The 26,316-nt window shown below is 28.4% G+C and overlaps 1 protein-coding gene across 2 annotated transcripts in view; it reads right to left on the reverse strand.

Moving 5' to 3' along the window:
- Positions 1 to 529: 529 nt before the first annotated feature.
- The window catches only part of LOC113377880 (dual specificity tyrosine-phosphorylation-regulated kinase 2), a 174,573-nt gene continuing 148,786 nt past the window's right edge, over positions 530 to 26,316 (reverse strand). For both annotated transcript variants that reach the window (XM_026618323.1, XM_026618322.1), the window contains exons 4-10: positions 21,660 to 21,937; positions 8,597 to 8,735; positions 6,968 to 7,139; positions 6,055 to 6,198; positions 4,583 to 4,712; positions 1,870 to 1,981; positions 530 to 967 (exon numbers count right to left, since the gene is read on the reverse strand). In XM_026618323.1, the coding sequence (XP_026474108.1) occupies positions 644 to 967; positions 1,870 to 1,981; positions 4,583 to 4,712; positions 6,055 to 6,198; positions 6,968 to 7,139; positions 8,597 to 8,735; positions 21,660 to 21,937 (1,299 nt within the window). In that variant the 3' untranslated portion in view covers positions 530 to 643. The remainder of the gene's footprint in view (positions 968 to 1,869; positions 1,982 to 4,582; positions 4,713 to 6,054; positions 6,199 to 6,967; positions 7,140 to 8,596; positions 8,736 to 21,659; positions 21,938 to 26,316) is intronic.

Below are 26,316 nucleotides of genomic sequence, written 5' to 3' on the forward strand. Positions count from 1 at the left end.
AACTACTTCTAGACAAGGGATCACGTTTATGTTTCATAACGAGTAATACTAATATATATTTAGTCTAACATTTTAATATTAGGCGTCATCATTAAGTTCACTATGCGCATGCGGAGGCAAAGTTTTCTAATTTGTAAATGCCAATGACATCATTTTTGTTTTAAAACTTTTAAACATATGCGCATTTTTGAAAACCTGGTTACTTGTAGGTTATATCTTCGCGGCCACTGTTTGGAGAAAACGTTTCACTTATTGTTGGACTTTTTGGGTCAGCAAAATTCAAATTTATATTTAATAAAAATTGTCATAAATCATTATTGCGATATTTATCATTTTATTAACCAATTTATAAGTAGATTGATTATATTTAAGAAAAAAACTGACATTAAAATCATTAATTAACAAGTTACAGACTTCGATACAAAATCAAAATAATGAACATTTTAATTAGAAGGACTTTAAAACGCTATAATCGATATGCTAAAATAAGCTCAGATAATCCAAAACTTAACGACATTATGGACATAATGAACATGAATTGGCCATATATATTATACGTCCCTTTGCGTCAATTGATGATTTTGATATCAGCTTAGCACCTAAGCACGCAAGTGTCGTCTTTCGATGTCTCCGTCCAATGTAATCACGCTCGTCCTAATACACCCGAAACATCTCCCGTAGATTGAGAATGGGACATGTGCCCTGGCCCTGTGCCCTTACCTTGCTGGTAAAGCAAAGCTGCCCGCTTACCCTGGTGGTATAAACGATAAAGTGAACATTGTTGGGCACCTTCCAAATCTCCTACGCTATTCGTCATAACCGAATTGGCAGCCGTCGTAGATTGCGCCTTGACCGTTTGACGTTGAGCAGGCTCTGGTTTGCGCCTGATGTCAGGAAGAAGTGTCATACTGCCAGCGGAGGGCATCTCCTTGAGTGTGGCAACTTGGAGACTTGGTGCTGTCTTTACCTAAAAATAGTGTTTCAATAAATGTGTTACATTACACATAATTACTTTAAAATATCTATTATATAAAAATAAGTCGGGTTTTCCTTCTTGACGATATAACTCCAGAACGCACAAACCGATTTCGACGATTTTGCATTCGTTGGAAAGGTCTCGGGCTCCGTGAGGTTTATCGCAAAGAAAATTGAAGAAAATTTTCAACAGAAAAGCGAATAAATCTTTTTTCACATACAACGTCATCTCTGATACTTAGCATGTACTACAAACCAATACTTTAAGTAGATGGTGCCGGTAGATACATTGTGACAGCTACCTTTTTATTTATAAAACCTAAACATAATTTCCTTTTTAAATATAAAACAAAAATAAAATTCTTTATCTTTCTCACGAAACCATCTGGTGGCGAAACGGAGTTCGCTGGGTTTACTAGTTTTTTATATAAGGAGTACGAGCGTGTTTGCATACAAACTCGACTCCATCCTGGTTTTAAAAAATTGATATTTCATTTCAGAAGCATTTTAGATTTTGAATTTCCTAGCTTATCATTTGATGGAAATATAGAGAAATAACTTATTGATCGAATAATAAATATTTAAAATATATTGACAATTCTTTATATTTGACTATATGTGCGTGTAAAAAAATTGAGAAAGTCAGAATATGGTTTTTATATTATTACATACTTATTGTAAAAGAGCATACATATTCAGGAAAGAATCACGTTCAAATGCTAATTTCTTTATAGATAAAAAATAATTTCCTCTAGAATTGATTATTAGCCCAATTTATATGCACTTTTCATTTAATACTAATCAATTGTTACTAAGTAAAATTAGTTCAATAAATGTATTTTAATATAAGAAATTTTGATTAATGATGGAAGAATCATTGAATATGACTATTACCTGTGCTGGATGCGAATGCCTTTTCTCTGAAAGGTAAGCTGCCGAAGTTGATGGTTGGAGCCATTCATGCGAGGTAGCTTCATCGGGTGTCATACGTCTTTTAGGGTCCCATCTAAAGAATTGATAATACGATTAAATAAATACAAATATTTTCCAAATAAGTTTGAAATGTAGTTATTAAAAAATATATTATCATAAGAACTTATATGAATTTTCTTATTTACTTTTTATTGATTAATCTTTGAACGAATTTGATTAACTAGACAGGCAAATTAATTTACTCTATCTGTCTAGATATAGATTTTTATAATTTAATCAAAAATATTCGAAAAATCATGTTAACGATAATTAACAAAACCGTTTGCTTATAATTTCACTGAATATATTTAAGTTATAGTTTATAACTGAGATGTTGGCTTAACCTAACGTATAGTTGTTAGATAATTTGAACCAAAAACCTAGAATAAATAAATACAAAAATACATGATACAAGGCATATATCAAAATAAATTTCTAGAACATTTTTACTTCTTTTTCACCAATTTTCAAAACGTACATACAAAGTCAAACATGCAAACAAACTTCAAAGACAAAGAGGTTCCAAAAATTTTTAGATGGTTACGCCTTTTCAGCAATGTATTCTGCTAAGAACTGAAAAACTAAGTTTTTTCCCCTATACTATATAAATACATATAGCTGACATGCCTAAATACATATACATACGTATATATTTGTATGCATGGCTATATATATATATATATATATATATATATATATATAAGTTAATTAAATTTCTGTTAAATTGCGCAGTTTATTGTGATGACACATAAAGATAGCAGAATACCATCAAAATCTATTTCCTAGAACATGTAACGACCCATCAATGCAAACCATATGAGTTTCAGCTGCGACGAAAAAGTTTAACAGGCATCATAAAGCTAGATGTTAGAAGCGTTCGATAAAATTTTACTACCAGATATATGTTAAAAGTGGTATTGCGGAAATTCAGTGTTCAATATAGACATTTGAAGTTTTAGTGGTGCATTTTGTTCCGCTAAATCTAAAAAATGCTACTCAATCGGATTCGATTAAGAAACATCTGTATTTAACTGCATGCACTTTATTGAATTTGTATTCGCTTGGTCTAAGCAAAGAAATACAATTTTATCGAGCTGTACGTATTGTTTTTTTTTTCAAATAACAGCAGAAAATATTCCGAATTAACACTAATATTGGATTCAGGTTTTACACATCAATTTGGTGAAATCTCCTAGACCTGCTTTAAAGATGAGGAATTACATAATTTTAAAATATAATTCACAAAAATTCTATCGTAAACAAAAAATATTATTTGAACTGAATTTAAAATTTTGTCAAACTTCCAACTGATACAGGTAATTTAATATATATGACGATACGTCACAATTAACATATTCACCAATCCCATGTAGAAATCAATCTCGGTACAATATATAATATTATCAACATTGGTTTTCTGTAGCCATGATTACCTATATTGCACAAATATAGGCAAACGTCGGTTCTGTGATGATGTCAACTAATCGATCAGGCCAACGTTACTCGATATTGAGGAATAAATGGCCTTATACAATATTGGCCTTAAATTGAAATATAAATATTGCTGCAATATTTTTTATCATCGGCTAATAAATATTGTCCTCAAATAGAAGAATAAATATTGATGCAATATTTTTTTATCATCGACTGATAAATATTGTCCTCATACTAAAATATAAATATTGACGCAATATTTTTTTATCATCGACTGATAAATATTTTATATTTCGATTACAAATAACAAAATAACAAAAAACTGAATAGTTAGGAAAATGCATGACAACACAATAATTTTATTTTAATTTCTATTATCAGAGCTACGACAAAACAACAAATGCCTCTTATAACATAAGTTTATGAATTAGAATTATGCAATTTGTCGATATTACCACATTTAATTACTTCATTCTAAAAAAAATCTTTCACAAAACCAAATACGGTGCCAATTTTATTGTTAAACCCAACATGGTAGCAAAACCACTAAAACAATATGTGGAATAACCCATTTTTTATTATTTCAAAATGGGCTTTTTGCGAGTAAGTTCCAAATTTCATAAATTGTATTTTATATGTAATATTAACAATTGTGATTGACGGATTTGCTCGTCATGGAGACGTAGCACAATTTTGTGTATTGACGAATATACTCGTTATGGGTATAAATCTTTGACCGTTGGCTATTTAGATTGCAATTTTCAAAAAAAACATTCTCAAATATCAAAGATATTTACTATATTTTGAAGCTGTGCCGGTATAAAATAGATATTTGTTAGTTATTAGTGACATTTTACCTCAGAAACCACATTTTACAACGATTCCAGTGATACTGAGCGCACAGTTTAATGAGTTTGCCATAGTTAATTGATTAATGAAACTTGAGATTAGAGAAAAATATAAACAACTTTTAAACAATATGAACTATATAAGATATATAATTCATAATAAATAGTGTGCACAATAAATGAAATTTATCCAAAGCAACAAAACCAAATCTAAACACGAAACAAAGAACATTAGCAGTTTGATTTCTCAAAGTTCCACTACGAAGTCAAACACAAAACTTCTAATCGAATACCTAATCAAGTGTAATTTTGTTGTGGGCAACGAATTGTTAATAATGAAACAGCACACTTACTCTAGACAGCGGCCGACGAAATCTATGAAAAGTGGGTCACTACACCTGAGTGCTGAGGACAAAGGTCGCGTGCCGGGTCTGCGTTTTTTGCCTTTGCTGTTTGTCACACAGCGGGGATTGTTCTTGGAATCTGTTGGGAATACAAAGATACTTCTGTTAATTACAAATAAATTAATTTAATTGGAACGTGCAGATTCGAGTCGAACTAAGTGCCAGAAATAATAAATTACGTGAGGATTTCTTTGCTGGCGATTGAAACATCACTGGTGTAGTAAATGATAAATGAGTAGCTCTTGGATGTTAAAACACATGTTGAATCATATATCCGGTACAATGTATCTCAAGTTGATTTAATATTTCATTTATATTTATATAGCGCGAACTGAAAATTTAACAATAATAATGGAAAATTTCAATTATACTATACTAATAAATTTAGTAAAATGAAAGTAACAACATACATATGAACAATTTTAAACTCGCAATTATATTTTGAATTAATTATGTTAACCCGTTCGCTACGAGGGTCGTCCATAGACGACATGCAGTGTGAGAAATTTTGCTGCAATATTTATCACTCTGAGTTAAATAATTGAGAACTATAATTTGTTATTGTGGTTTTAGTTTTTGTATAAAAGTTTAATTTTTCATTTTTAAATGTACATTTTTATCAATAATGATCGGAAAATCTTAAAAAAAATATAACAAATACTTGGGCGTTTTACTAGCTCGCATAGCTGCAGAAAACAGTTAAATAAGGGTTATTACGGAAAACAATGACTTGCAACCCTTTATTTTTTTTCAATTATTATATTTGTTACAACTGCTAAATAATTAACATCTAGTAACAGTAATGAACAATTATATAAATTTAATAAAAAGAGCACAAAATAATGCATAGAATCTTCAATAAAATGATATCCGTAGTATGTTGATTTAATTTTAAATAAAAGCCTTAAACCTTAACACGAATATCATCTGACTAATGAATTTGACTAACTAAAAAATGGTTAAAATCAGTTTAACCACTTAATGCCCACATTTTTTAAACATTTACTGGCAAAAAAATCTTATTTTTTTTTATTGCACCGTGTATAGAATGTTATTACTATGAGATAAAAATTTAGTATGGTTTAATTTATAATAACAAATGAAGAAGTCGAGTTACAGACCCAAGAAACGCTTTGATGTATAACTATATTTGAAGAATAGAAGTTATTGAAATTTTTTACATTAATGTACAAATATATTAAAATATAATATAAAATTTTATAAACCTCTTTTGGTGATCCGACCGCCCAACAAGTCGTGATAAGTTTAAAAATTCCAATGAGCGAACTGAGTTTGTTCATGTGCAAATTTGCCGTAAGTATTAAGTGGTTAGAATAAAATTAAGTATTAAATAAGTGTACATATAATAATTTCATAACCCATTTTTACAAATATTTCATACTATTTTATAATTTCCTTACCGAAGAACAATCTTCTCCTGGTGGCGGCATTGATCAGCTCCTCTGGAGGCGTTCCCAACACTTCCATTACGCAAGCCAACTGTTCGACTTCGTTCTCGCCCGGGAAAATAGGGTAACCCGTGTAAAGTTCAGCCAATATGCAACCTGTGTTACATAAAGGTTAATTACTTATTCTTGATAGCCAATGACTTTTAGAAGACTTTTTTTTTAAGTTGGAACAGGTCAACCCGCGTTTTCTTTTGTTCCGTCAAATGCTATAGCGATTACAAGGCAATTATAGCATATCCATGTCCATTGTTACATTCGAAACCGAAATTTTACGACAATTTGAGATTGTATCATTTTGATTGTATTACATTCAACAACAAATATAGACAGTTAAACACATTTTTTCAATAAGGCTCATTTCTTTACCCTACAGGACCAAAATATTCTAGTATACAGGTTTCAGGTCACTAAATACTTTTGTAAAATTTTGAATTTTACACAAGATAATCTTATTAATAAATTATTTAGAACATGATGTAATATGATCAGCAAAGAAACATTCTCATATGTTAGAAAGCTTTTCTGCCAATAGAATATCGGATTACATTTGCAGAAGAACAGGATATTTCCTTCATTGAAATACCTCATTTAAAATTCTGGTATATTATTCCGTTATAATTTTTTTTCAAAATTTCGTACTTAACAACTTCGATAAAACACCATGCAAACAAAAATTCGTCAGGTTGTTATTTTAGAGCTAATTAATCACCGTTCCTCAAAATCAGTGCCAATTAAAGTTCGTCCAAACCGAAGTAGTAATGGTGATTATAAACAAGGGAGGTAAGAGTGATCATTTATTCGTAGTGCTCTCACACCATAGACCTCTCTTTATTATTGTTTGTTAATAATCATTTATTTTTATTACCTAAACTCCACATATCAATTGGTGGTCCATAGGATAGCCCAAGAATAACTTCGGGAGATCGATAGAATCGTGATTGAATGTAGGTGTAGACCTTTCTATGACTGTAGCAAGAGCTGCCAAAATCGATTACTTTGATTGATGAACTGCCGCGTTGTTTTAACAACACATTTTCCTGAAATATAATAAAAGAAACCTTTAATATTTCCTACTCATTTGGAAAAATGTGAATTCTTACATCTGTCATTGAAAATCAGAAATAATATTTCTCAAAAAAGTAATTTATTTGAAAATTCATATAAAGAAATCGGATAATAGTTATTGAATACAATGTACATTCGAAGAGTTCTTAAGGGGCACAACTAGTGCGAAATTTTCAAAAAATCGAATTTTCAATTTTTCCATATTTCGATAGGTTATACCTTTAAAAATAACATACCAAAATTCTAAATCGATATCAGTTTTTGAGTCACATCCATTTAAAGAGTATATATATATAGTATATAGTATAACGAAGTAAAATTAATTAGAGAATTTTTAAATTAAAAAAAAGATAATTTAAATTAAATATGTTTTTGTAATATTGGTTCTACATTACATTGAAATTCTGATAAATCAAAGTATTATTAGTTATAATAAAAACATTTTTTTAACGAAGATATATATTGATGAAAATGTTTGAGATCCAAATGATCATTTCATTCTTACAAGTTTTAGTTCTAACATTATATTAAAAAAATCACTTAGAAATATTAAAAAAATATCAAGGAAGAGAAATGAAGACATAAAATATTATAATACTGATCTTATGTCTACATCAGACATCTGAAAAAACTTTCATGATTAATATAAGAATGAATATAAAATTTAATCAAAATTGAAAAAAATTCTAAAAATTGTGCAAATTTACAAACCCCTGTAATGTTGTAGTTGTAAAAGCCACATAAAAATATCTATTTGTGTTAGTTTAACCATAATAGAAAATGATAAAAAAATATATTCAGTTCTTAAATAAGCAAGATGAGCCAAGAAAAACATCACACAAGATATTTCACAATTCCTAGGCAGTAAACCTTTATAAGTATAGTTATCTTTAAGATTATTCCACCCAATAAAATATAAAAAAACTACATAAAAATCAATGGCTGCAAAAACATATTTGAAACCACATTGAATAAATAAATAAATATTCATTCGATAGTTTAGTTAAAAAATAGAGTGCAAAGAATTATGAAAATTGACACTTAATTATGTAGTTAAAGTTAAAATATATTTTTCGTGATATTAATTTTTTTCGCATTCAAGAACAATTTGCTTTAACTATCTAGGTTGCCACCCACAGGAGTCTAATACAACAATTTAGTATTATTCCATTGATGAACACTTAAGAAGCAAACTCAATCTTCTTAAATTACATTAGGTATCAAGTTGTTAAGTAATAATTTAATGGAATTTAAATATTCCACCCATACCATGTACAAATGCGATTGTACGATCTAATAATTAATTAGTGCTATAATGAAATTCAAGAACGCCATGTGCAGACGGTACTTCACATGATTGTGAAAATCAAGAGGTATCAATTTCATAAAAATGTAGAAACAATAATTATGGACTATTTAATAGGCTTACCGGCTTCAGATCACAATGTATGATGTTTTCTCGTTGCAGCAGACACAGGCACTTGATTAACGAATTGGTGAATCTCCTTATTAAACTTAAACTAAATCCTTGGTAGTTATTCTTCTTAATCAATTCGTACAGGTTTAGGCTGCAAGAGAACGAGAAAATGGATTAGAACCTAATTTGTTATTAGGCCTTATTAGGAAAGGTGAATTATACATACAATAAAAATTGATAATTTGATTAATTTGAATAAAATTGTAATAAAAAATAATTTATAATTGATTAATATTGAGAATTGTGATATTTGCCTTATCTTTATTCAAGTAAAACTAATAATAATAAAATAACTCACTAACATAGACATTTTTTTCAGATATAAATTCAACTAAGTCATTGATTCGTTTCTCTACAAAGATTTAAGCACCAGAAGAAGCAAATCAGTAATGACAAAATAAAATTTAAAGTTATTTCGCATTTGCGCATTAAAAATAAAGAAAACTCTTCAGAACATCAAGATATTTTTTGACAGTGAAGAATCATATTAGACTACAGAACATCTAACAAATTCATTCATAGTGTTCCTTGATATGATTTCCAAATTCTGTTATCATGCTAAAATAAAAAAAAATGACATTGGAACAATCAACCTATTTTTTTTCTTTTGAGAGATTTATTTGCTTTTTGTACTTAAAATATTCAAATTAAGTAGTATATAAAAAAAAGAAAAAAAAATAGATATATATTTCATCATATCAGGAGGCACAAATGATCGTAAATAAAAGCTTGAACCTAAATGCAAGTAGTTAATGGCATCGTGCCTTTTAAGTAAAATTGCTGGAACTTTACGTACCGTCATTTAAAACTTTTAAAAGCTTTAAATTTTTTTGGAAAAATTTGTTTTGTTTTTAAAGCAGTCGCAATGCGCACCTGTTTAAATTTTATGAAATTGAAACACCATAGCGCGTAAGCGCCGCGTCGCTGTCTAACGGTTAAACACTATAAATCTTGATTTTGACCAAATTTGTACTTATTATTAAAATTTCTATAAAATATTTGGTTATTTAATGCGCTTATGTCTAATGATCATTTTTGGCTGCAACTCAGCAATTTTTCTATTTTTTCATTGGATCTCCGAAACTGCTGCTTCCCAAATATTTCATCAATTCTTCATTTTGCCAATAAAATTAAAATGTTTTTTAAATCATTCAAATCTTATGTTCCGTTTAGCCCCGCATCTCCGAAACCACTGGTCCTGCCGTTGGCAAAAAATCAGCACGTTTTCTGATCAATACAAATCAAATGTTTTTTGAATCATTCAAATCGGTTGATCCGTGTTCTCAAAATCATCGACAAAAAATGTAACTGCACATACACACATGCATCGATTTTTTCTCAGGTATGCCAGAATGTTCAGAAGTGAAATAAAGATATACAAATATTTTTATTTTCATTTTTATGCGATAACTATAACTTACCCTACGGGAACTACAGGAAAATAATGGATTTATTTAATTTGTTACCTATCACTAAAATTTGGAATATGTATAATGATATCATATCATTACAAGTAAAAATATAGAATAGTGTATAGCAAGTCTAGTCTGTAGTTTGTAGTAAGTGCGTGTCATATTGTACTGTGTTATTTATGTTTTTATCAATACTTTTTGAACCATGGACATTAAATCACTGAAACCCTTTACTACAGCCGAAATAATATAGATGAACATCAGAACATCGAAGAATACACGCACATGTTTGCATGTTCAATAAAATATTTACATATAGTTAAACTATACGAAATAATAAACTATTAAAAATTATAATTATATAGATAATGAATATTGAACTATAATTTCTTTCAATTTATATAGAAAAATATAATATTAAATTATAAGTTTCATGTCAAAAATTCTATATGAAAAGTCGTGAGTCTGAAACTATTGACTTCTGTCATGTTAAAGTTACAAGAATGATAGAATGACAAATTTTAGAAAAATAGTAAAAAACACATATCTACAATTGGGAATTTTACTGAACATAGATCGATAATTGTTTGCATGATTCCTGTTATTTGTTGTGAAATAGTTCATTTAGTATAGGCATTATAATTACTACCACTTAGCATTATTTAATTTTTTTCTAAATTTAACTACACATTAGTGTATCACTTCAACGATATTTATATGTCGCTGTAAGAAAGTTTATCGTCTCTAATGAAAATTACCACAATTCCTAAGTTCGGCTCTGCAAACAACAATACCTTGTTAAGGGTCTATTTAATTTGATATGATTTGGAAGACTACATATATAATAAACCAGACAGCAATATTGATCGCAAGATGCTTCGAGAAGCGTGTCAGTTGAATGGGTCCGTGTTTGTAGGACATTCATCACCAGAAATTGTAAGAGATATGACATGTTTTACTAGCGTTGTAAATTTGTTTGAAATGAACAATGAGTCGTCTGAACGGATTCGAAAAAACTTAATCAATGGGTAATAAATTGGAAAAGGGGATTTATGTACAGAGGAAAATGTAAGACCGGTGAAGGCGGGGATCTCCATCACAGGCATTTAGAAGATAAATTGTTATTGGTTATTCAATATTTTTATTGTATGATGCATCAATTTTTAATTGAGACAACATCAATAACCTATCTTGGTATAGACTTTGTGATAAATATAAAAAAAAAACACTAGAGTCTGTAATATTTAAGGTACTTAATTCTTGTAGTGGTCGTTAAGCAGGTTACTGAGGCGATCTGGTGGTTAATTAAATAAATATTATTTTTTATTGTGATATCTACACATTATATATCTTCTGTAATTTGTTTTACAAAACGTTTATCAGAAGCACATTAAATGAAATATATGTCCTGAAGTATAAAGAGTAATAAGTGATTTAACCATTTTAAGAAAGTCAAACACAGAGTAAGAGCAGACTATTCAAATAGAAACAAATTATAATATTTTTCAATAATATGCAGTGTGTATTGATTTATTTGTATTGAATATAAAATATTGTAGCAAAATTCTATACGAGGCACTTTCAAAATATACGCTAAATAATCCATGGATTATTACACTTTTCTCAATTACGTACGTATTTCTCGTTAATCCTTTATCAATTTCAATTTAAAATGTAAAAATGCAATAGCTTATTTATTTATCATTAATAAATTGATTACCAGTAGTTAAATATAGAGTTAAAAATATTATCACAGAAGTTTTGTGATAAAGTTCAATTGGCGACCCAAATGTCCAATCCCATATGGTGCATATATTTCTTGGAAATGCAAGTAAATTTCTCGAAACCCTGATTAACTTATCTATAATCCAAAATTCCCTTAGTTTAAAAAGATAAAAAAAATAATTAGAAACAAATACCATACAAGAAGATCTTTCTTTAAAACATTCGATAGTTGTTGTGATCTTGTATTGATTTCTTCACACATATAATTATTTAGTATCGTAAGAAATTACCATTTTTGAAATTAAATCGTATAATTATCAAAATTAGTCAATATTATCAGATATTATGGTAAAACTAGAAAATTATATTATGAGCTCGTAACTCTTGAAATAAATATTTGTAAAATCATAATTAATTTAAATTAAAGTTATTCTATAAATTAACAGACAAGTCTAATTTGTGATAGAAAAACAAACAAATTGAATTTGTGATCGAAAACTATAATTTTTACACTTTTAAACTATTTTTATACGAATCTTAATCATAAATACCATGGCAGATATTGTCATTAATAATATTAAACAAATTATTGTAAATAAAAGATTTAATTATTATAAGCTAGATGAAAAAAACATTTAAAAATGTTTTTAAAGCATTTGATACATAGTTGTTAGAAACATATCTGAAATATTTTGGTTATAAAATCTAAAAATCAAAGTAAAAACTAGTAAATGGTCAGTTTTAGCTATGTTTTAATTCAATCTGCAATTGCACTCTTAAAAATACAAGTTAAACACATACGCAAGTATAAAAAAGGACTAATGAGCAAATATACAAATATATAAATATACCTACATTATCCGTTATTTAAAAAAGTGTTTCGAGTAATGAAATGTTTTTCTTAATTTTCTGAAAATTTTAATTTATTAACCTTGATGTAAATAAGGCCATACTACAATGTTCGCACGGATTTGTACAGGCATTTTGCATTACTTAAAAACAGTTAGATAATATATACGTAAACGTTTAAGATAAAAAAGATAATGTGTAAGAGGATTCACTAGCAAATTGTAAACTCATATACCACATTCAGGTATTTCTCATTACTGAATTTGAATAATGGGTCAAACATAATGTGAGCTCCAACTTGAGATGATTAAGCATGGATATTTGCATAGAACAGGTAAACAAATGACCTAATTATATATAGACATATAGCTAATCACTGTGAGCAATTATACATTGAATTCAAGAAATGTGCATAAATACAAATTATGAAATAATAAATTAAAAAAATAGAGAAGTTTCGAATTAGATGGCATCGCTGCTCTATATTTGTATGCAATAATAATAAAAAAAATTAACCGCTCTGCCACAACTTTACTACTAAAAGTGCATTTATTATTCAAAATGACATCGTCCTATGACTTGTGTTCACAAAATAATTTCATATTCATTAAACGATGTGAATGGATCGTGACTTCGGGTCATTATTGTTGCGAGCATCAGGATCGTACCCAGCAAAATAGAAAATTATGCACATTACATATAAAGTTCTGAATGCTTTTTTACTAGTTATTAATGGTGCAATATCAGAAAAGCTAAATTAGCTTCACGTGCACATGCGCTTTCTACGCCAATAATTTTCTTACTACGTTGTTGTTTAAAAGAGTGCTAATATAAACTTTTACATATTTTGAATAAAATTCACTGACTGTTAGCTAATGCGTAGCAGTAACTCGAATACATATAATTGTTATGTAGGAAGGTGCTATATTAAATAACATTATACTAAAGTATCAAAATCGATGGCTAAATGGTAACCGGAGTGGACCAATATATTAAGATCTCGTAAACTGAACAATAGAGCTCACAACCAAAAAATCTAACAACGAAAGAAAATACTTTTGTTATGAATTTTCAAACATTGCAGTTTATCTCCCATTTTTTCCCTCTACTTTAAAATATTGTTGTTCAAAATTTCTTTACTATGCTTGTTGTTGAGATATTGGTGGTGGGATTTTAATATTTTTATTTTAAACCCCGCTCTACTTTATTATAAAAATGTTTTAAAGACATCAATTCAAAGTCGTATTGGTTATTTTTTAGCGAAAGCAAAAATTATATTTTTGAAATAACAGTAGAACATTTTACCTAAATAGCTAAATCATAATGTTGATTAAGTTGATTATGTATACGTATTGGAAAGATCATGCAACTTGACGTAACGCAAAATGCTACGTTCACGTAAAAAAGTAATTATCTGACGTGAAATATGAAAATATATTATAAGTGCCGCAACTCCGAAATCGGTTTCCAATATTTTGATTTGCAATTTTAAAGCCGAATGTGCATCAGGTTCTAGAGTACTGATGAGATCAATTTTATCAATCCAATTCACCTTCCTATTTAAATATCATTTTTTGCAATTCCTACTATAATTGTTCAGTCATTTGGTAGTTTTGCCGAAAGAGTACACAAGTATATTGAAAATTGGTAACCTTTTAGATTTTAATGTACTCTTTACGAATTTCAACACTCGCCACCTCGGATTTTCACCGCTTCTACCGCTATATTGAAAAAACTGCTTCAAAAAACAATAATTTCTTTCCGGCTCATTCTACGATAAAAGTAGCTATATACGATTTAAACTAGAAAAAAATCCTCTAATCCATCATATCGAAATGTAAGGTTACAAATTTTCAAAACTTCCCGAGTACTCTACAGGCAACAGCTTATTTTGCACCAAATAGTTGGACTACTGTGTCAGACTTTCTAATACTACTTTCCGAATACCTTAAGGGGTTACATGGGGTTCACGGTTTCAAAAAATCGAAATTTTCGTATTATTGAATTCTATAGCATCTCTAGAATATTGTCCTAAATTTTCAAGTTGATCCAACTAATAGTTTCGGAGATACTACCTTGAAAAGGTAAACGCTCGAGGTCCACCTATATTGTCTCTTAAAACTTTAAACGCGTATTTCTCAAAACTATGTTTTCAAACACGGTTGTCAAGATTTCTCGCGAACTACTCAACGGATTTAGATAAAATTTCACACAGGTCTTCGAGATATCATTTACCAGGCCTTGAACGGAAGATTTTCTTTTTTTTAATTACAACTATTTAAAAAAATAACGAAAAATTTTCATCGAAATTTGCATTTTTTATAAAAACGTCTGCCAAAAATCCAATTTTTATTTTTTTCTTTTTCCCTTCGTCCAATACCTAGTTTATTGTCTTTACTATAACACGTATCTTTTATTTTTATTTCGGATGATCCTGAAAGAAGTTCTGCTGACAACGCGAAGAAAAATTTTTTCCGAAGGACTGCCGGAAATGGCGTCGTAATGACCGCAATTTTGATTTTTTTTTTTTTGAAAATTTTACAAAATGTGTTTATTAAATATGCATCTTTTAAATAAAAAATTCATTAAAATATTTCATTTTTATATGCAAAAAACATTATTGAAAAAAGTTCGTTTTTGCCCGAGGAAGCCGATGTAACCCCTTAATGGTTATGCTACCAGTGTTACCACAAAAGACATAATTCAGAGAATTTCTAATCGAGCTGAGAATTTCGCCTGATGCCATTTCAATCTTCGAACTAATGTCAATCCATTACCAATTTTCCCGCATCGAAGGGAACGAGAAATGCACCTGACACTGCGGCAATCGTCCCCGTTCGCCCGATTGCCGGTTGCGTGCAGCTACAGCATTTAATTACAGGCGGGCACCGACTGCTTATGCATGCCCACACGATTGCCGATGGCGAAAAGAGTAACTTCCTGACAAAACGCGGTCAATTGTTGATTTACTGAATTACATGAGGGTTTCAATATCGTCACGGGTTTCGACACACGGTAATGAGGCTGATTGGTTGTCAGGATTGTGGTTATAAATGATGTGCATTACTATATATGAATCAAATTTGTAGGCCCTAATGCATTGCTTTATTGAAACTCGGAAATTCTGCAATGGATATAATTGAATTAAATTTGAATGAATTTTTCGTCGATGTGATTCTTGGGAATGGGCAAAAAGCTCCACCACCAATATCTCATAAACAAGTTATTATATTTTTCAGAACCTTACGTCCTATGAGCTGCTGGGCTGAAACTTCTCCTTACTTCATATTTTTTAGATGGTAACCCAGTGGTAATCCATCCATATTTGATGATTTTTGTTATTAGAATTAATCTAATAGGGCTGACTTTTTATTGGTGCAGCAATCCCGGGCAAGGGCTATTTTCACTTGGAAACATATTGCTATCTATATTTCCAAGTGATAATCGTTGTCACTGCTGCCTGACAACAGGCTGCTCGAAGTGAGTATCGAATCCGGGACCTCTGAAACAAGTCCCGTCGCTCTTAACCGCTTACCTACGGGCGAGCCCACATAAATAAAGTTAAAAAAAATTAACAACAATATTTGAATGTAGAGGGAAAAAGATGTATAACCAGCCATCATTTTGATACCTACGATGTCTGGTGATGAACAGCATTGTTTGAAAACCCATAACAAAAGTATTTTCTTTCTTTGTTAGTTTTATTTTTGTTATTTCATTGTTTCATAAGGTAATTATACCTGACGAAATACCAGATCAAGGTTAACAGTGTTATCTCTGTTAAAAATGCACCCATAAAATTTATATTTTGCACTGTTTGAATAACGCAGCTATTATTTTGTAAAATTCTTTTAAAATTAAAGTAAGACATTGGATGCGTTTTCCAGGACCAGGTGACAAATTTTTGAAAAACCACAAAAAACACATTTCTACAATGATGTATTAATTGAGAATTTTACTGAACATAGTTAAATGTTCGTATCATATGTGTTATTTATTTTGTTGTAATATAATTGGTTTGATTTTCAAATTGCTCAAGATCAAATTGGACCTTTGTGCACCGCCCTACCCTTATGTTTTGACTGTTAGTAAATTTCAGTACATATATATTTACGAATACCGAGCTATCGTTATTCCACGAATACATTTATAAAAAAAAAACTATTTTATCTGTTGTTAAAATCACTTTTTACATAATCGGAGATAATATCAATCTTTGTATGTTTAATATCGATATTATTTTTCGCTATATTAATGACATATTCGCAATATATCATTCAAATTCAATTCAATTCAAAAATATCGTACCCATATTGCAAATCATTTTTACATTTTGAATAATCTGTCCTACGTAACACATAATAGATATAAACGCATTTAGAGAAGAAAAAAAATCAAATTTAATGTAAGCGATTTTGATATCAAAAGACGGCGTTAAATATAATAATTGTAACAAAAAATACAGAAATTAATGAGTAATATCTGTACTATACACATTCACATCAAAGAAACCTCATTTTATTGAGCAAAATGCAACAAACTATGGGTCGCTAAGTCCACTAATAGTTTCTATTTTAATTACAGTTTTTAAAATTATGTCATGAGCAAACAATTTCAATATCGAATTATATTATTGGTTTACTTCATCAATATTCATACAAAACATTGTTCATAAGGTCGCCGAGCTTTTCAAACAGATGCTTCACCCGAGAATGAAAATCTCTTCGAACATGAGAAGAATCAAACTTTTATATGAAGGTTCATAAGTGAAGTCTTTTGTGAAAAATACAATACTCTTGTACGACAAGAAAATTTAAATTTATGTTATAATAACCCAAGTTCTATTGTGCATGGTTCGATAGAAATATGTGATGAGGCAGCAGGTCACATAAAAAAACAAGCTTTTATTTTCTTTCATATTAAAGTTTAGGGTAAATGCAATATATCGCGTTTAATTTTTTATAGGAATGTTAAACTACAATAGGAAAAACTTCCCGACATCCGCAAAAAGAAAAAAATGACTTGATCAGAATAAGAAAATAAGAACTGAGATTAAGCTACTATTAAAACTGCAGTATTTTGAAATTTTGACACTGTCCGTCATTCCAAACATTGATGCATTTTTATAATTAAACCGCTTTTTGTAAGCCTGTAATATTTCAAGATGTTCGTTCAGACCACCAACTATCATCAATCAGTTTTTTTTTTACAATAGCGAATTACACAGAAACGGCTCAGCTGATCTTTACCAAAATCTAAACAGCACCATTCCTGACTGAAACCTTTTGAAAAGTAACTAATTTTTTTACCATCTAAATATCTAAAATATATATTCAAAAATTAATTTTAAATATAACTACATTACTAATTAAAATACCTGAATCACAAGAATGTCCTCAGTACGGTCGAAAAATATGTAAAAAAAACATATTAAACTTAATAAAAATAAAAAGAACGGAAGTAATATTAATGCTACTGACAAAACGCACTCCATAACTATTGATTTCACTATTGCAAATGATCAAATTCTTGCTTAATGCAACGCACACAGCATGAATGTTTGACACAAAGTGGCAATCATAACAAGATTATTTAAAATTCCGACGAAAAATTGTTATTATTATTATGGTATGCGATTCTCGGTCGAGCTCTTGTCGTGTGAACACCCGTTATCGTAAACGCATAGTGCAAAATTATTCTATAAACATGCTATAAATATTATATATATATATATATATATATATATATATATATATATATATATATTAGGGTGGTCCTTAATATGGATATTTTCAAATTTCCTTGCTCCCAGAGGCTCAAATGCTCCCAAATTGAAAAAAATAATCTTCTATAAGTTTTAGCTCTTATTGTCTTTTAGATAGTGCTCAATTCAATCAAAGTTTTGTATAGAAATAGCATGGGAAAATTTTCAAAATATTTTTTTAGATGTAACTTAACGAACAAATGAAAGAGTTTTATTAAAAATTCGACGCTCTACAAAACAAATTACAAAAAACCTGTTTCGCAGGGCGTCGAATTTTCAATAAAAAATTTGTCGAATTGTCACTTAACTCATTTGTCGCTAAGTTTTTTAAAATTTCAATTTTTTTTTGATTGAATTGCGCACTATCTAAAAGCTAATATTAAGAGTCTATTAATATTAATACATAGATTGCAATTAATCGCCTGGCTCCACTGCAACCACATAGCATTTTGACAGTTTTTAGTACAATTTTGTATGAGAAGCGCTACGTAACTTAATCATGAAACTTTGCATATGTGTTTTTTATTGATTCAGAGCCGAATGACTACAACGAGTAGTAATAAACGAAACATTTAACGTTACTAAAATCCGCAATCAGATCGTTTATTTCGAACTTTCAATCCACGGTTAATTGATAAAATTCAGTAAATTGTATAGGTTATTAACAAAATTTTATGTTTTGCGCCTTTCTTAGAACTTTTTGCAAATATCTGAGCAAAATTTTCATATATGAAAAATGAATGAACAAAAATTTACACATCAGCAATGGTAAACCTACGATAAACCCTGAAAATGACATGAGAGTTCAAGAAAACCTTAGACCTATTTCAAGTTAACTTTGCTGAACTGAGCATTAGGACACTTTCAACAATTATAGTCTTTCTAGAAAACAGAGTTCGTTTGTAGTATATATTTAACTATTAGCAAAGCCAATATTTCTCTTAATATTCTATGAACTAAAATTACTAATGTATACAGTCTGAGTTTAATTTAATGAGGTCTTTGGCCTATTCCTCAACGCACAACGCAAGTTATTTACGACGCTGTAATTATGACATAGTAAATCATTTGTCTGGTGTTATTTATCAAATAGTATATTAATGACAGCATACTCTGTTATTATAATATGTGAAACGTATGCTCTGTTAGTTGCATTATGGCACAGTTAAATAAAACGGTGGGCGGCATATGTTGACTTAAGAAATAACAAACATAAGCACATTCTTATGGAATGGTATTTAATAGTGCACTTATCAAATATGATGCTGAATAAAATTTACTATAATATCATTTAAACACGGAACAACTTTTTGGGTGCATCGTGTTGAAGTTCAACCATACGCTAAAAATATTTGCAAAGTGCGAGTCGAACTCGTTTAATCGTGCAATAGGGTCGAACTTAAAGGTCCGAGGTTAAAAAGGTCCACCACCGATTATCTCAAAAACAAGTACCGTTAGTAAGTTTTTACTAACAAAATTTGAAAGTACGGGGCATGTATTATATAAACATGTGTAACCAGCCATCGCCATAAATCAAGCATCGTCGCTATCAGGAGATAAACAGTCATGCTTGAAAATATATACCAAAAGTATTATATGTTAGTTATTTAATTGTTTTATAAGATGTATTGTTATTTTTAAGTTGGATTCAACAAATTTTTATATATAATCTTCATAAAAGCATACATACGTGTGGTGTAAAAAGATCAACTGAAACTTTAGCCTGGTACAGGTGTAAATAATAAGAAAATAGTGAATAAAAAACGTAAATTAAGTTAATAGCTACTCCAACTCTACTATTTTCTGAATATTTCTAACAAAATACCAGATCAAGGTTTTTATATACAGTGTTATCCTCGTGAAAAATGTGCCCGGAAATTTTATATGTTGCATTGGTTGAATAATGTAGCTATTATTTTGACAATAATTTTTTATAATTTAACCACTTTTTTTAGATTTATAGTACTTTATGATGTTCATGTAGAGTTGAACTTTTTCGCCAAGTTTCATTAAAAACGACAAAAAAAATAATTTTGAATTACAAGAAACGGCCTGGCCGAGCATCAGCAGATACTAATCAGCAGGATGCCTAACTCATATCTTTGGAACAGTTTTTGAATTTACTTATGTTATGAGGAAACGTCGACGAAAGGTTAAAAATCAGCACAAAAACACCTACAGGCGTACTTTTTTCCAAATTTGGTACCAAACAAATCACAGCGACTTGAAACGTCGAGAAATCATAAAATACTAAAGAAGCTAATTTTTTTTAACGAAAACAAACTTCTTCTTCAGGAAGTTAATAATAAATGTATATTTATATTTGTTGATCTATAACGATTTGAACTTTAGTGCTTAAGAAAAACTGGTAAAAAAATAATTCTTGAGTGAGTGGGAGACACTATCATCATCTTAAATTTAATCGGCTTATTAACTTATAGTTCTTTATTAAGATTTTATGCTCATAAAAAAACATTATCCCATTGACATTCTGTCTGTTATAACCGTTTATATAATGAGTGATTGAGTTCAAATATCTGGCTTCTAGATTAAGAAGTCAAAGTTAAAAAAAGAATTAAAGCAAAATGTAATTGAAACGGTGAAATAAAAATAAAGCTCAATTTATATTTATATTTGTACTTGATGTATGAAGTTTTGCGGAATACAAAAAAGAAAATAATGTATCATAAAAGAATCATTTCAATTTGTCGAAAAGAAATGTGGTAAATGAAGTTCAAGTTGGTGCACAAAAAGACGATAGTTCATTAAAAGTGTATGTGAGAGGACATCTGATTTTGTACCAGATTAGCATCGAACTATTAATTTTACTATCATAATATCAAATAAAAATTTTGTTTCTAATAGTTTTTGAATATAATTAACGAACCGTTGATTTATTTATAGTAAAATTTCAACGCTATGCATTTGATACCATTTCTGAAAAATTATATACATATTAAAAATAAAATGAGAAAATAGCACATTAAACTAGTTTCTCAAGAAAAGCATTGTATTGCGTCACAAAAATATTAATGAGTATGGCTTGAAACTTACTGGTTTTATTAAAGTAAAAGTGTAGAGAAAATTTACACGTCGGCGATAAACGTGATACCAAGCGCTATGCAATTAATTACTTTTTAATTAACTTTTACACTTATTAAATTATACATGTAAGGGAGAAATAACTAAATAAATGACTTTCGTTGCTTTTTATATCTGATCGCCAAGAACTATCGAAATGATAAAACTAATTATAAATTCTTACCTCATTAGTTCGAAACAAATGCACAAGTGGTTTCGAAAATAAAAGTGCTCCAACATGTGTATAACATGATGTTGTCCATCTCGATCCTTTCGTCGGAGGTCATCTAAGATCCTGACCTCGACCAGAGCTTGATGATGGAACCGCTTTTTGTTCCTGATTATCTTAATAGCGACATGCTGCTGCGTCTTATGGTCTAAAGCGCGTATAACTTGCCCGAAGCTACCACGTCCGATAACTTCTAATATTTCATAGCGGTAACCGATATGGTCATGTAACACCTGAAAATAAAGGATTCATTTTTAGTTTATATTCAGTAAATACTTAATGCAAAGGCAATATTTATATTTATATTTATCTTCATTGTAAAAATATAATCGTATTTTTTATAATACTTGGAACCTAACCCTCCTTTTTGTATTAGCCCTTTGTTTCGTATAGCATGGATTCGCCTAACATGGTAGGTTTTTTTGAATGTAACCCCCCTGAGTACATTTCAAAGACAGAGTTATAGTTAAGATTATGTATAAAGTGTCACTTATTATTAAAGTTCTTAATATTTTTTACGAGTTCTTGATTATATACACATATACCCTAGTAGAAACGAATCGTGGCGCAATATTGTACTTTATATGGGCTCTATATTGTTTACCAATATTGCTATAATATTATTCTGTTAACATTTTCCCATATAAATCCAATATTAAAACCAATATAGGCCCCATATAAAACCAATATTGATAAACAATATTAAAATCCTATTCAAAACTAATATAAGCCCAATATTGAAAACCAATATAAGATTAATATAAATAAACAATATTTACCCTACAAAAAAACCATATAATCTCAATATAAATAAAAATATTTACCCCAAATTCAAAATTATTATTTAACCCACATTAAAAATATTATTTAGTTTATATAGAAAAACAGTATTTAACTCATTGATAATAAAAGTTTATTTATTCTAAATGAATACATACATTTTTAAATAGTTTATGTATTGAATCTTAATAATTTTATTAACAATTTACAAATTATTATATAATAAGATATAGAACAATCAAAATATTTTCAGTCATTATAATAATTTGGAGGATCTTAATGGTAAATCATAATCTCATCTTTGTTAATCCTATCGCTTAATTGTCTATTATAAGTATATAATTATTTATATAAGTATTTTAATTAGTGAAGGAAATTCTTATATTATTTGGATATTTTCACACATGTTTTAACATTTTCTTGCATTCGATCACGATTACACCTGAAATAAGATAAAATATATTATTTATATTAATTAAATTTTCTGGAATATATTGAGTTTATAAACTCATAATAAATTCAATTACTTAGCTTTTAATAAAAAACATTTCTGGCATTGTAGTTTATTGAAAACTCATATTTTCTAGAACTCGATCACAGTTAAATCTGAAATAATTAAAAATACAGTAAATATAAAATTTTAACATTAATTTACAACAGTGCAATTATAATTTTAAATTAAAACAAAAAACTGTTGATGGAAATACGAATATCAAATATTCAAAAGCGATAATAAATTATTGAAAAGTCTGCATTTAATAAATTTGTTAATATTTTTATTACCTTTATCAAATCCATTTTTGCATTTTTGATAGTTTTTATATTACAGCTGATTTTACATCCATTTCAATTTAGTCAATCTAGAATATATAAAACACATCATGTTTACTAAATATGTATGTTTATTTATATAATATAAGTAATAAATATACTTACGTACTTTAACCATAAAACTCAAAATTGTGTTAATTAACCGCTGGATTTTAATTATAAACTGTTCACAAAATATGTTCTTAGCCAATTATTATTTGATATCATAGATCATTTTATTATTCACTAAAAATTCACGCACTAAGTTTTTTCCAGACTTACTATATATTATAAATATTTTTTAATATTATAATAAATTCTAAATTCAACAAGAATTGCTAAATGGACAGCCAAACAAATTTGACTCTACTGAAAAATGCGACAATGCGGACTCTGCTTCCCTTGTGCATTGTTTGATGGTGTGCGTGTGCTTAGTTCCATGTAGTAGTAATAGCATTGTTAATCAAAGGGCGGTTCTAAAAGGTTTTTATGTTTTATGCTTTTTATGTTTTTGTATCATTTTATGTTACGAAGTATACGCTCATTAATTTGTCGTTATTAGTTTATTCAGTGTAGTAGTCATAAAGTTTATACATAACTTCTTTTTCATTCATTTCAATATGAGATAGTTAGTAAATTACATAATCTGTGAAATGTTACTTAGAAAATATTCAAAGCGACATTATATTAGTAAAAACGCTATTAATTACTATTATATTAAATATGTTCATATATATAAAATTTTAAATGTTTAGATTTATTATTAAATTTTTTTTTTCTGAATTATATTACATAAATTTTATCTTCACAAAATATAATTAATATTTACTTATTTTATTCTACGTTTTGGGCTTTTGGATTCTTTCCTTCTTCAAGAACCAACTAAGAAACATTTTTTACAATCATACACTTTTTCTATGTACACAATAATAAATTGAAAGAAATCTTCTTTTGCGTTTAAATTAATTAAACTTTTACTCTTAAATAACATTAATATAAATATAAACTAGTATCGTAATATAAATAATAATTGCTATTACAAAAATGTAAAAATATGTAATTAAAACAAAATTGCAATGACATAATATTAGTTCATAAATTACGTATAAAGTAATTTTGGCCACAACTGGTATCAGTCAGGTAGAATGTATAGGGCCCTTTTACGAAACGCGAAGACCAAAGGACACAAAGCGACACAGTCAAAATTTCTAAGCGAGATACCTTATACAAATATCGGTTATATGAAAGAAAGAAGAGACACTATTGAGAAGTCTCAAAAACCAGATGTTCATACATACATGTAATTCTGCAATTTCAGAATGTTATTCTATGTGAATAAATATAAAACGTCTAAATTTTTAAATATATGTCGATATATACTAGGTAGATATAACAGATTTAAATAATAATTCTGCAATTTCAGAATGTTATTCTATGTGAATAAAATAAAACGTCTAAATTTTTATCTTTATTTAAATAATAATTCTGCAATTTCAGAATGTTATTCTATGTGAATAAATATAAAACGTCTAAATTTTTAAATATATGTCGATATATTACTGTAGATATAACAGACTTAAATAATATCAATACATACCAAACCAGGAAAAAACAAATTTAAGTAAGTTATGTGACTAACCACAAAATTTTATTATTTAACTTTATTTTATTCGAAGTTTTGATTTTTTTTCATCAAACATCTTGTTTAGATTTGTATTTTCTTTTCTCGGTGTGGTACGTACTGACATTATTTAAATATTTTATATCTTCTGGTACTTTTGTACTACTATAATCTTGTATAATTTTATTTTTGTTTTGTTTACTGAATGATATCATATTTACAATGTCGTTAATATAGTTAATAAATGAATATTTATATTTAATAAATATATAGTTTAAATTATTCATTGCTTTTTTTAACTTCCCGTAGGGTAGTTTAGTAGTAATGAGACGAAAATAGAAAATGAAAATTTCTGCATATCTTCACGTTTAATAATGGATTTAATTAATTGAGCTATTAATTAATTAATTCTGATCAAAAATATGTTTTTTAAGAGTTACCATTGATGTTTTTGGCGCTAATTGATGATTTAAAATTGATTATTTTCTTGACCAATGTAAATGTTACTTATTTCCCAAGTTCGATAATAAGAAAAAAACAAAAAAGTGATATAATATTTACAATTTATATTGAATTCGTATAAAATTTTATCAAACTGTATATCAAACAAACTACGATCGAACGATCAATTATAGCTATGTATTAGCTAAGATATTATCAATGAGTTTAAATTCTGTTTTTTATACGAATTAAAAAATATTTTTAAATGTGGGTTAAAAAAATAAAATTGAATTTGGGGTGAATGGCTAAAGAAACGAATCGTGGTTGCCTAGAAAAAAATGCATAACCCCCACATTTAAAATTTATATTGAATTTATAAGAAAAATGTATCAAACTATAATGGCGATCGAGCATATGACTTTTTAAAAGCTTTAATCATGATTTTGGTGCTAATTAATTATCTAAAGTTATTTTTTTCGTAAACCCTATAAAGACCACATATTTCCCAAGTTCGATAATACTAAAGAAACGAATCGTGGTTGCCCAGAAAGAAAATGCATAACCCCCACATTAAAATTTATAATGATTTATAAGAAAAATGTATCAAACTTTAATTGGCGATCGAGAATATGACTTTTAAAAGCTTTAATCACGATTTTGGTGCTAATTAATTATTTAAAGTTAATTTTTTTCGTAACCCTTATAAAGACCACATATTTCCCAAGTTCGATAATACTGAAAGAACGAATCGTGGTTGCCCCAAAAGAAAATGCATAACCCCACATTTAAAATTTATAATGAATTTATGAATAAAACTGTATCAAACTATTAATTACGATCCAGCATATGACTTTTCAAAAGCTTTAATCATGTTTTTGATGCTAATAATTATTCAAAGTTAATTTTTTCGTAACCCTTATAAATACCATGTATTTCCAAGTTCGATAATACTGAAGAAAA

This window comes from Ctenocephalides felis, unplaced genomic scaffold (assembly GCF_003426905.1).
Source record: "Ctenocephalides felis isolate EL2017-DRISC unplaced genomic scaffold, ASM342690v1 CF-g0.4_SCAFFOLD_01886, whole genome shotgun sequence".
NCBI lineage: Eukaryota > Metazoa > Arthropoda > Insecta > Siphonaptera > Pulicidae > Ctenocephalides > Ctenocephalides felis.